Consider the following 11838-nt stretch of genomic DNA (forward strand, 5'->3'; position numbering starts at 1 on the left):
AGACGCTGTTGTACCACTGTTTATCAGACACTGAGCAGACAAATAAACTGACTGCATACGGGAGGTATGCGTCTTACTCATTATTTCAATAGGTGACCTGACTTCACCTGCAAAAGTTGGCAGGAAGGATGCACCAACCGTTTGGCATAGATAAGCAATGATGATGTGGCAGACGTCACAGCACTCGTAAACCTGTCTCTGCGCGTGTCCAGGACTGTTGATGGCAAACGTGCTGCATGTGAAGTTTAACTAGAACACAATGTCTGAGCGCAACGGTTTTCTTGTTTGTTTTTTTTTTGTTCCAGTAGGACAAGAAGTTGTGTGTAACTGTGTCACCGCTTCAGTCTATTGGGCAACCGACGTGTTGAATGCACATATGAAATAAAGGCAAAACATTGATCATTCAAACTGTTTTTGCAATTAGTTGAATGCAAAAAGAGTATGATTTGAATTCATTGTCTCATTTAAAAATGTTCTAAAACAATCAATGAGATGTAAAGCGGCATCGTCTTAAAGATGTGTAGGTATTGCTTCGAAGCGTGACTGAGAGAATCTCGCACATGTTTGCTTAGTGAATCGATGCAGGATCTTTTCTGTCCGGTGTTCAAGAAGACAGGAAAAGCGAAGGGGTGTTTGAGACGATTGGTGGGAGCGCTGTTGATGTTTCTCCTCAGGCACCATCTGAATGCACGTGGATGTATGCATGTTAAATAGTGTGTCAGGCTCCAATCTGAGCTTCACATATTTTCAAGGTTAACCACTTTGCATGTAAGCAACCATATTTGGGAACTTCAATATGTCATTTATTTACATACTGACATAGGTGTAGTTTGGGCAAGACTTTGAGAATTTATGGAAAATTATGATGACTGATAAAATCACATGAATACTGTTTTTACCACTATAGTTTTGAACGAGTATCTTTACTTAAGTTTAAATAATCGAAAAATGTTACAGTTACTGTATAATACTATTACATAAAAACTATTGATCTAGTATGTTCTGATAGGGTAACTAAAGTGCTATACATTAGTACTCACGAATATATATACACATGAAGCGTCAAATGTTATGGTTTGGTTTAAACACTCATTTGGAGCTGGAGCCAGGGTGTTTCAAAAAGTTCCACCTTGTGAGCCAATTCAAAAAAGTTGCGTTTGCAGTGGCTCCGAGCACCGTTGTCCTGTAAACGGACGCCCAAAACGAAATGGAAGTTTTCTATTTTCACTTAGAAGCATTGTTGTGTTCACTGTGTCTAAAGCCATCACCTGCCCGCACTCGTTTGTAAAAAAAATTGTGGATTTCTTTACATTTAAATATTCTATCTTTAATAACCTCAGAGCATGTAATGCTTCGGGACTTCCCAGAACAACAAGGACTTAAAGAAAATTCAAGCAAAAGCATCAAAAGAAACCCAAACTCGAAAGAAGAGTTTCAAGAACTACTTTAAAATTCTACTGTGTGACACAAATGGCAAGTAATAGTCTCACCTAAATTGAGATTACGATACTACATACTGACCCGTGGGCTATAACAGCTCCACTAATGTGAGAAATGCTACAAAGCTTTAAATGTCTTTTGTCTATTTGGTCGTCACGTTTCACACTTTGGAGCAGTGCTTGGGTGCTTCCTGTCTCTTCCGATGGCTGGGTTGTTGAGTGGTTCCTCAGGTGCCTCTGTAGCCTGGGGTCCGTGCCAGCCGGCTTCAGTCTGCTATCCCGCTTTCCCACGCATGTCTGGTTGGTGCTCGCATGCATGATTCATCTGGCTGGCTGCTTCTACTGGGACGCCTTACAGGACGATTTGTCATTCTTCTCCACTCTTCCGGTTGTTAATGCCCACAGTATCCACAGCCTTTGCTTCTATTCCCTTTCTAGACGTAACCCTCCTCCTTACCTGGCAGTATTGCTCACACTTTTGTCACTTTTGCATTTAGGAAAAAAAAAAAAGGTTTCATTAGAGCTATCAAAGATGATCCCTCACTGTTTCCAGATCAAATTTCAAGAAGACGTGATGCCGAGAAAAACTTTACACAACACTGCAAGTGAAAACACATCCTTTTTTTCCATTTTCGTTTCAGAAAGGTTTCACATTTACGCGTTTTGACAATGGTGCAAACGCTGAAAACGATGTGGGTACCGTATTGAGCCACGACTTGATGCTGTTGGTTGTTTTTGTAGTGAAACCAAACACACACTCATGCAGAGAAAAATACACTATAGACATTTACAATGACGAGTACACAGACATTTGAATGAACAGACAACAAAGTTGTTTTGCTCTTCCGGGTGACTCTTGGTTATAAAACTACCGAGTCCCTGGAGAATATGGACTGGGAGTCATGACACTGTGGAGGCTGCCATCGTTGTTATTGTTCATCTACGCGCACATGTGCAGAAGAACTTTTCACAGCAGCCGTGGGTCCACATGCGCAGTGGCAGCATTTCAGAAAAGTTGCGGTTTCCTCCCTTTTACAAGGAGATGGAGTCAGGGTGTTTTCAAAATGTTCCACCTCGAGAGCCATTTTCCAAAAGTTGTATTTTCAGTGCCTCCAAGTCCAAGCCTCCACCATTGTCGTGTAAACGGACACATAAATGGCAATACAAGATTTCCTTTTTCTTGAAAAGGTTTTTCCATTAGACTGACTCACACTACATTAACATGTTGCATTTTTAAATAATCAGTATAAGTACGAGCAAGTATTCATACATTTATTACATCAATCTGTTGCACAGAAGTCTTTCTTCTTTGTCTGACCTTAAAAGCAGTACACTACAAGTGAGTCATCACACTATAGTGATGAGAGCCGCATTTTACGGTCGTAGCCACTTCTCGGCCCGAACTGTTTATTTTTACACTCTAATTCATCACAGTGTGATCAGAGCTTTACATTTCTTCTTATGCTGGCATAGCAGTTGTCTCTTGTTGTGTTTTTTTTTTTTTTACTCCAAAACTCATTCTGAAGTCACTGTGCCTGAGATTTAAAACCGATTTAAAAAAAAACCCCAAAAAACAGTAGTATTCAGATTTGTCCTTTTAAAGAAACGTGACAGGAAAGCTTTCCAAAACCAAATCCATTTAAGGAGACACATGAGATGAAGGCTTTCATGCAGTATTCCTTCAGGGGCAGGACATAAACACGGCTGCTCTGCTTGATTGGCTACAATACAACCCCATGCAAATGCAGTGACACACGAGGTGCAGCCTCATTTAAAAACACAACACATAAGCTCCAGAGAGAGCAGAGAGAATCTACAACCACAGCCTCGGCTTCCTCTTTTCCCCTCTGTCCACCACTGATCTGATAAAACACATGGTGCTTAAAAACCTGTGAGTATATTTTGACATAAAAAAAAAAAAAATGTTGTTACTTTTTATTTTAGTTACTTGGCTGTACAAATCTGTTGTACAACTTTTTTTTTTTTATTGACTGAAAACTTTTCAATCTACAGATCATACTGAGTGTGGTGCTGCCATCTGGGGAAGTCTGAGAATTAGATCAGGATTAAGATCTAGGAAAGTCAACAAGCTTAGACACGGACCAAAAATGACTTGCACAAGGTGGGTGATGGTTTTCCTTTTGGTCCGATTACACTGTAAAACGCATATGCTGAGATGCTACTAAAATTATCATAGGAATAATGAGTGCAAAGAAAACTTATTTGGATCCTGTCATGTTTTTTTCAGGGTTCTTTACGCTTTGAGGCAACCCAACACTGCTGGAGTTACGGTCGACCTGGCGATGCGTCTGACCCAGCGCCAGCCTTTCGATCAGCTGCTGTCCACGTCTCCTCTGAATCCAACACAACGTCTGTGTCAGTCAGCCGACGACCCACAGCAGGGAATCCTTCACTCTTCACACCTCCCTTCCACATCCTCCTCGTCACACGCCTCCTCTCATGCACCCTCCGGATTACGGAGCTGCCTCCGCAGGTACAGCAGCGGCATGAGCAAGAAGCGGGTGGTGTTTGCAGATACCAAGGGACTGGCACTCGCCGCCGTGCGCCTCTTTGTGCCTGAACTCTCATCTCCCACCTCCACCCTGATGACAAGGGCCAAACCACAGCTGTGTATCTCGAGCAGACTTCAGCACCGCAGACTGCAGCTCGGCTTCCCGCAGCCAACACTGGACATTAACGATTTCCTTACACGGTTGCGAGAAATGCACATCCAACTAGAGAGCTGCAGCACTTCTGACAACTCCTTCAGTGGCAAAGTGTACGCTTCCCATTGGGGTTCTGGGAGTGCCGCGCATGTGAGGGTGACTTTTGACTCTTGGCGAAGCCATATCGACATTCCCTGCATGTTTTTGAAACAGCAGCGCTGTGGCGCTTCGGACGTGGATGTTTTTGCCTTTGACATAAGCTTACCCCAGAATGTAGATCCAATGGAGCGGATAGAGTTTTGTGTGTCGTTCAGGCCCAGCGTTGGCTCCATGCTATATTGGGATGATAACAGGGGGCAGAATTACAGATTGCACATAGAAAAAGATGGATCAAATGCAACTCAAGGTAGTGGGAGCCGGTATTACCCCACTCTCTCAAAGTACCGTCCTCCTGGTTGGCCTTTGAACTTAGTGACCAAGGTGCCCAGCTTTACATCAGACTGGCTGCATGTTCAGAGGAGTTCAACAAACAAAGGCAAAATGGAGTGTAAAACTTCAGTTTTAACCAAGTAGTCCAGAAAAATCAGCCGAAAACTCACAAGAGTAATTATCAACAATGTAAGATTGACTTCTGTTTTCAGTCACTGTCTGTTCATCATGTATCCTGCACTGCCACTAATGCTAGTTGGATAGCTTCCAGATGAAAATGGATGAATGATGGATGTGTTATTTAACAGAAAAATAGTAAAAGTGTTCTTGTGGGGTTTGGACTATTTGCAGTCTCTTGTTTCACAAGATTTGAAGCTGTTCTGTCAGTTCGTACAAACAGCTCAGCCACTTGGGATGGATTACCCTGCTTGAATGTGAACAATGCATTATGCATTAATATTCTCAATAAACTTATTTTGGAAGACGAAGGGTTTGTTTTTTTTGTCTTTGTCTTTAAGTCTTAACCATTCAGATCAAGACAAAACTGCACACAAAAGCGATTTTGTGCATTTTCACCTGATATGTCAGTCTAGATCTACAGAAAAATGGGACAAAGCAAGAATTTTCTTTTTTAATAAAATTGCATGTATCTATCCCTCTCTCTATATCTCTATATCTATATATCCACAAATATAATCTTTCAATGTCCACTGACATTATTAGTCTTGGTTCAGACTCCAGTTTGTGGCGTGACAGTTCATCCAATTCGTCACGCATACCAGACAAAGTATATAAACAAACTGGATGATCATCTGGACAAAGTAGCACACGTATTGTGAGTGAGACACTCCTTCAGCCACCGCCAAGAGTTGAGTTGGGATGTGTTCATTCTTGTGTTGTACCTGTCAGGTGAGGCAAACAGTAGGTAACCATGGCAGCAGTGGGGCCAGCATGTACTCTGGGATAAAGCTCAGGTTTGTGTTTACATGCCAGGGGTGGGACCATTATTAGATACTGTGGCAGTCTACAGTGAGAAAGAGTCTTACCCCCCTTCTCTTGTTTCACCAGTCACCTTTCTCCTTTCTCTCTTACTTTCCCCTTCCTCCCCCTGGGCTGACAACCTTTGGGAACCGTCACAGCTGAGTGATATCTGGTGCATGTGAGGCGCTCACACGTGTATTATGCTGATAGCCTGAAGCATGTTTTGAAAAACGGGCAAACTTGATGGCATTCGGTGTGTGTGTGTGTGTGTGTGTGTGTGTGTGTGTGTGTGTGTGTGTGTGTGTGTGTGTGTGTGTGTGTGTGTGTGTGTGTGTGTGTGTGTGTGTGTGTGTGTGTGTGTGTGTGTGTGTGTGTGTGTGTGTGTGTGTGTGTGTGTGTGTGTGTGTGTGTGTGTGTGTGTGTGTGCTATCAAGCAAATAGGGCAGGAATGCGGACATACAGAGTAAGCTTTTCTTAAGTTTAAGTCTCATTTTACACATGGACAGATAAAGGGCTACAACTACCTGCAGTAAAGATACTTTTAACGAAAACTACAGGACAAATGACACTTTGCCTAAAACTTGAGAGAGAATGACATTGTCACTCATAAATATCCATTCCTTTTTGCCTGCATTTGTCATCATTCTCATTTTATCTTTTAGCTCGCAGCAGGCACAGCTGGCTGGTGGCCAGCGGACAGCCTGCTGGTGCTTACTGTGCTGATGCTTGTGTTGTCTGAACAATGGCCTGAAGACTGATCCAGTGGGCTGCCGCCACAGCTGTGATCGCAAAAAGTGAGCTGTGCTAACGGAGGGGCTTACTGAAAGAAACACATTAGGCAGAAGCAACAACTTTTTTTTTGCTTTTTTTTTTTTGGCATAGTGTCCAATAAGAGTGAAGATTGCTACTAAATTTCAACCATCTCAGATATTTGTACGTTTGTATGTTCATCCCTGTCCACCTCATTCATGTGAAAGAAGTCATTTCTGTAACAGACAGAGGTGACATGTTTAGACATAAATTAGTTTATTCAGTAGAGTGATTTGCAAAAGGCTTCAATTGCACTGGTCACTGGGGAGGTGCTCGTGCTCGGGGTTCCAAGGTGATCTGGCAAAACACTCGGCAGCCTTCCTGTCGCACTCACAGATGAACATCTCGCATTCGTTGTTATCGCCTGAAGAAATTACAGTAGGGAGCAGTTACTTGACTGTGATCTGAAAGCCAGCAGCTAATGTAGTTTGAACAACAAAATGAGAATATACTCACTCCCACACTTGACGACCTTGTTGCTCTCGTCACAGCTATAGTCGTAAAACTCGGTGTACGGGTTGTCCAGGATGGGCCAGCATTCAGGATGCTGCATGGCATCACTGTAACACTGATCATGAACTTGGCAGCAGCTGCGGGTCCAAAAGTCATGCCAAGTGTTAAAGCATACATGACATGGGCTGTTTAATAGTGTTTATCGAGGCACAATAGTGACCTGTCCAGCTGATCCACAGGAGTGCCGGAGCCTCCCAGTCCACAATAGCAGCCATAGTCGGCGTAGTCCAAAACTGGCCAGCTATCAGGGTTCAGGCATACAATCATGTTTCTGAACTGGTTCAGTGCCTTGTAGTCCAAGGACTTGGCTGTAGTGCAATAAGAGGACACAATCACAGTATATGAAGGACACATATTCAAAAATGTGTTCACAGAGGAACGGCTGTTTTTAGGTTGTACTCACCAAAGGACAGGCACATGAAGAGACACACGGTCTGGAGGGAATTCATTCTGGAATGTTTGTGATCAAGTGGTGCGCTTTCAGACATCCAGCTCATTTTTATATGAAATCTGGGAAGGGCTTTGCTGGTCCGCCGTTTCTCGTGCACAGGGTCACGTGGACCGTGAGAACAACCTCCTGGTCTTACATGCGCTGCATTGTGTTGGACTCTCACACTCAGCAAACTTGTCCAGTGTTGACCATCCACACACACATGGTCGATAAGCAGATTTCACAAATAGATAGCAGATAATTTTTGGGAAGAGTTGGTGATTATTAATGAATTACGGCATGATTTACCTGTCACTGCGCAGAATAGCCCCAATATCCTTCATTATGTCAGCTCTATCTAACTCACTGGACTCCAGCCGACAGTGGATGAAAGGTACCGTGCACACTGGACTGGCCATAACCAGGAAAACACAAAACCATATTTATACACACAGTCAATTTGGAGACACCAATTCATGTAGCTGGAGTAGGAGAGGAAAAAAAGCAATCACAGGGAGAATATACAAGTCATCAGAGAAAAATTATTTTATTTTTTTAGTATCTGCAAAAATATGGTCTACAGGTGACATTGGATGGCCAAGTTTTTGCCTTTGTCATTTTCATGCCTTGCGTTAGCCAGAAAAGTGAAAAGTTGAACAGTGCCCAAACTGTGGGTAATATTTATTAATTAACCATCAGGATCTATACAAGGAGCAAGGAAAGCATATTATAAGATTGGGATTTGAAGCCGATAAGACACACGGCACATTTAAAAATAATCAGATGGTTCAAGGTTGTAACTGCACCAGAATTAAACCTGAATTGGTAAAGTCCATTCAAATGTGTGAATGACGATCCAGTTAACTTGTGAACTGCCACGTTTGTGCAGCATCAATGACAACGATCCATATTCAGCATTGTAGAAAGTCTATTTGCACTGGTCGCTGGGGAGGTGCTCGTGCTCGGGGTTCCAAGGTGATCTGGCAAAACACTCGGAAGCCTTCCTGTCGCACTCACAGATGAACATCTCGCATTCGTCGTTCTTACCTGGAGGAGACAGAATAAAAAGTGCTGAATTCTCTCTGCAACTACTGTAAATGGAGGGAGCACTGCTACCATTTGACCGAAAAGATAAAAAAAACGTTTAGGTTTGCGGTGTACTTACTGCCACAAGTGACCACTTGGTTTTGCTCGTCGCAGCTGTAGTCGTACCGCTCGGTGTAAGGGTTGTCCAAGATGGGGAAGCACTCAGGGTGCTGCATGGCATCGGAGTAACACTGATCATGAACCTGGCAGCACCTGTAGGCCCAAAAAGCAAATATAGCCATGTTCAAACTTGCTTGTGGTCTGTTGTTTAAAATACAAAGCAATGAGGCTCAGTAATGACCTGTCCAGATCATCCACAGGAGTGCCGGAGCCTCCCAGTCCACAGTAGCAGCCATAGTCAGTGTAGTCCAAAACTGGCCAGCTATCAGGCATCACACACAGCATCATTTTTCTGAACTGATCGAGTGCCTTGTAGTCCAAGGATTGGCCTGAAGCACAATAAGAGGGCATAATCGCAGTTTATCCTGCACAAGGACGGACATCTATTCTTTATTGTGTGCTCAGACGAGAGGCTTTTCTCAAGTTGTACTCACCCAGCGACAGGCACATAGCCAGGAGAAACACGGTCTGTAGGGTGTTCATGCTGTCAGCTCAAAGGTTGGTCACTGAGTAGCTCTCACTCTCGCATCGGCCAACTTTATATACAAACTACAGGTGTTTTTTTTCCACTCAGCTGTTCATACTACTCAGGATCACATGGATTCAAATTTAAAATTGCGTAAGTGCGAGCACCCGTTCATTCTCACACATTTTGGGAACTTGCCACTCAGTTCCCATAGGACACATTTACCTCAGTGATATGTGAATCATTCATACCCAATTCCAAAGAATTGATGGAGACTCTGAACACCACTCCTGACCTCAAACACTTGTGTGACCCAGCAAACCGGTTTTACTTTTCCACTTAAAATCAGTTTGTTGGTTTTGTGGTCAAGAAACACTTTTTAGTTTGAATTTCCCTTCAACTAACTCAAGTCCTTTCCTAAACCTATCCTGGGAAAACATTGATGAGACGAAAATGACAAATGTGTGATTTGGGGACTTTCCTAGAGGACACGTTTAAGACCTCGCTGTATTAGTTTATCAGCCTCATCATTGCAATACCAAAAGTCCATTACATTGGGGCTTGTTGGCTACTACTTCATTGCCTGACTCCTTATAATGAATTATGGACCCCCGGAAATATGCATACATATACTTTTGAATCAAATGTTTTTTTCTGCACCTGGCACTTCCTTTAGAAAGAAAATGTTAGGATGCTGGATAAGATAGCGATGCAGTGATCTCCAGCTTTGCCCCACAGTGAGAACGTTAATAAATCAAGCCTGTGTCCTCTCCGAGTGGAGTCTGTCTCCTTCCTGCTTTCCTCTAAAACCCAAATATTTTAGTGATAGTGCACTCCATTATATACAATAACATGCTTGTGTGATTTCTTGGCATTTCTAAATTGCCCACAGTCATATGCGTGATTGTCTGTCTGTATTGTGACATAGAGGTGATTTGTTGAGTTCATTGTGCCCATTGTCAAGAGGGACAGGCTTCACCCTCAACACTTCACAATCCTGTGTTATTAAAACAGAGTAACAGTTGGATGAGTGGATGGATGGTGACTCCAGGGTAGTTATATATGAGATTCTCGTTCACCACGCACATGATTTTGTTTTGGGACTGTTGGACTTTCGCTTTTGGCTCTAGAGTCACTGTAAACGACGACTTTAAATAGTTTTGTCATTTGACTCATGTGCAGAGAGGTGATATGTTGATACAGGAAAACACCTCAATTTATTTGTAGCTGTTCAGGTAAAACTAGGGTTTTTGACTTTTGCAGGGTGCCGCAGGGTAGGTCAGGAGCGTACCATATGTGGGGGAAACGGGTCAGAAAACCAGACAGACAAGACGTTACACTAGGAAACCAGCAGGGGGACAAGGCAGGATTAACAAGTGAGTCAGATAAACTTGCAACTGACATTACACAGCACACCACCCAGAAGGAAATGCTGAGGGAAATGAGATACAAGGAATAATAATAATAAGTACAATTAGCACAGAGGAGAGATGTGCATATGAATGTGTGCCATCCTCAAAGTTGCCACAACACTTTCCACAGTCGGGTTGCGGGCTCAGACTACAAAAGATTGAGAAGGCCTATTCAGACATGTGTAGTATAATCAAGCGTCAGATTGTCATAAACATGTGAGAAAGTCATTAATACCTGAGATTCACTTGATGCACATTGGGCTACAGAAGTACTCTGAGTAGCATGAGTATTAATAATTGGCATGTTGAACATTCCTTAAGCAAATTGATATAAAATACGTAGGTCTGTTATATTCTCTGTATACACAAGTGGACAGTATCAGTAACCTCAGGTATTGAAAATAATAAGAATTATAAGATAATAATTTCCACACTTCACCATAGCCAGGGCACTGAGATGTTGGGAGATAAATGCTAAAAAGCAACTGGTTTGAAGTTGTGTGGAACAATATTGCAAATTATTCTGTTTTACAGATGAGTATGGATCTCGAGTTATTTGCTTTGGTATTAGGGAATATATTTGTAAAATGATAGAATATTGCCTTAAACATGATTTGGAGAAAAACGTACTTTGCCAGTGCATTAAGCACAAGAGTGGTGAAGATCTGGTGTTTAAATTACAACCAGTTGCTCCTTGAAAAACCTTGCAATGCCATTCTTATCAGTGAGACACCTTGATGATAACAGGGTTCATGATCAAGCTGGAGCACAAAGAATGTTAGGGACTGAGGGTAATGTAAAATGAGCTGAATGGGGATTATTTAAAACTGAATCATAAACCTCTAAAGCATATTCGAGAATGAAAACCCAGAAGAAGACTGGATTCAGTGTCAAGAGTGATCTGTGATAAAACGGTCAGGTCTCCCGGACGGCAGTGAGACCAGTTATCTTGTTCGGTTTCCTGTCTTTTGGTTAGCACAGACCAAAAGATGAACAAAGAATAAGACGGAGTAGATTAGAGGGTAACGGCTCATGTTGGACGGTTTGTGAGAAGTTGAGCGAGATGAGCTTTGAGGTGGTTTTGGTCACGTACGCAGCAGAGACGGGAGGTTTGGTGAGGAGGCTCAGGTTGTGAGGATTGCAGATATTGAAGCAGACGGTTCGCAGTAACAATTCCCACTGTTGTTTTCAGAAGCGGAAAGTTCTGACTGGATTCCAGACTTTTTGTATTTTTACAATATAATGTATGTCAACCGCTGCTCCATAAGCAGTAAATGATCTTTTTTTCGTCGTTGGGTTTGTCCAGGTAACATTTCGGCTCATCTTTTCCAACTCTGGCTTTTATCAACAGAGAACCCGTGTTCTTGTAAAATAATCAAAAGCAACCTTGTTACTCTTCACTCCATGAGTAACTTCACTTTTGATATGAATATGAGTCAATGTGGAAAGCAATACACATGCAGTTAAAAGAAAACGACAACAGTTT

At 42.5% G+C, this 11838-nt stretch overlaps 3 protein-coding genes across 4 annotated transcripts; 1 reads left to right on the plus strand and 2 right to left on the minus strand.

The window, feature by feature from the left end:
- The first annotated feature begins 3109 nt into the window (after positions 1-3109).
- ppp1r3c2a (protein phosphatase 1 regulatory subunit 3C2, duplicate a) lies at positions 3110-5022 on the plus strand. 2 transcript variants are annotated; one of them, XM_080476862.1, is made up of 4 exons: positions 3224-3330; positions 3453-3561; positions 3688-4089; positions 4189-5022. In XM_080476862.1, exons 2-4 carry the CDS (start codon positions 3548-3550, stop codon positions 4676-4678), a joined length of 906 nt encoding a protein of 301 aa, XP_080332988.1. In that variant the 5' UTR covers positions 3224-3330; positions 3453-3547; the 3' UTR covers positions 4679-5022. The 2 variants fall into 2 exon arrangements, with proteins under 2 accessions (XP_080332987.1, XP_080332988.1); XM_080476861.1 differs by having other exon boundaries at positions 3110-3330; positions 3688-5022.
- A 1495-nt stretch (positions 5023-6517) lies between these two features.
- On the minus strand, positions 6518-7306 carry LOC308117825 (phospholipase A2-like). Its single transcript, XM_080476963.1, has 4 exons — positions 7242-7306; positions 6999-7146; positions 6782-6915; positions 6518-6689 (listed from the first exon to the last, which is right to left on the minus strand). The coding sequence occupies exons 1-4, from the start codon at positions 7285-7287 to the stop codon at positions 6571-6573; spliced, it is 447 nt and encodes a 148-aa protein (XP_080333089.1). The 5' UTR covers positions 7288-7306; the 3' UTR covers positions 6518-6570.
- Positions 7307-7799: 493 nt separating this feature from the next.
- Positions 7800-8991, minus strand: LOC308117824 (phospholipase A2-like). The gene is made up of 4 exons (XM_080476962.1): positions 8909-8991; positions 8656-8803; positions 8434-8567; positions 7800-8315 (listed from the first exon to the last, which is right to left on the minus strand). The coding sequence occupies exons 1-4, from the start codon at positions 8955-8957 to the stop codon at positions 8197-8199; spliced, it is 450 nt and encodes a 149-aa protein (XP_080333088.1). The 5' UTR covers positions 8958-8991; the 3' UTR covers positions 7800-8196.
- Between the last annotated feature and the right edge of the window lie 2847 nt (positions 8992-11838).

Source organism: Lipophrys pholis (assembly GCF_963383615.2).
Source record: "Lipophrys pholis genome assembly, chromosome: 12".
NCBI classification, from domain to species: domain Eukaryota; kingdom Metazoa; phylum Chordata; class Actinopteri; order Blenniiformes; family Blenniidae; genus Lipophrys; species Lipophrys pholis.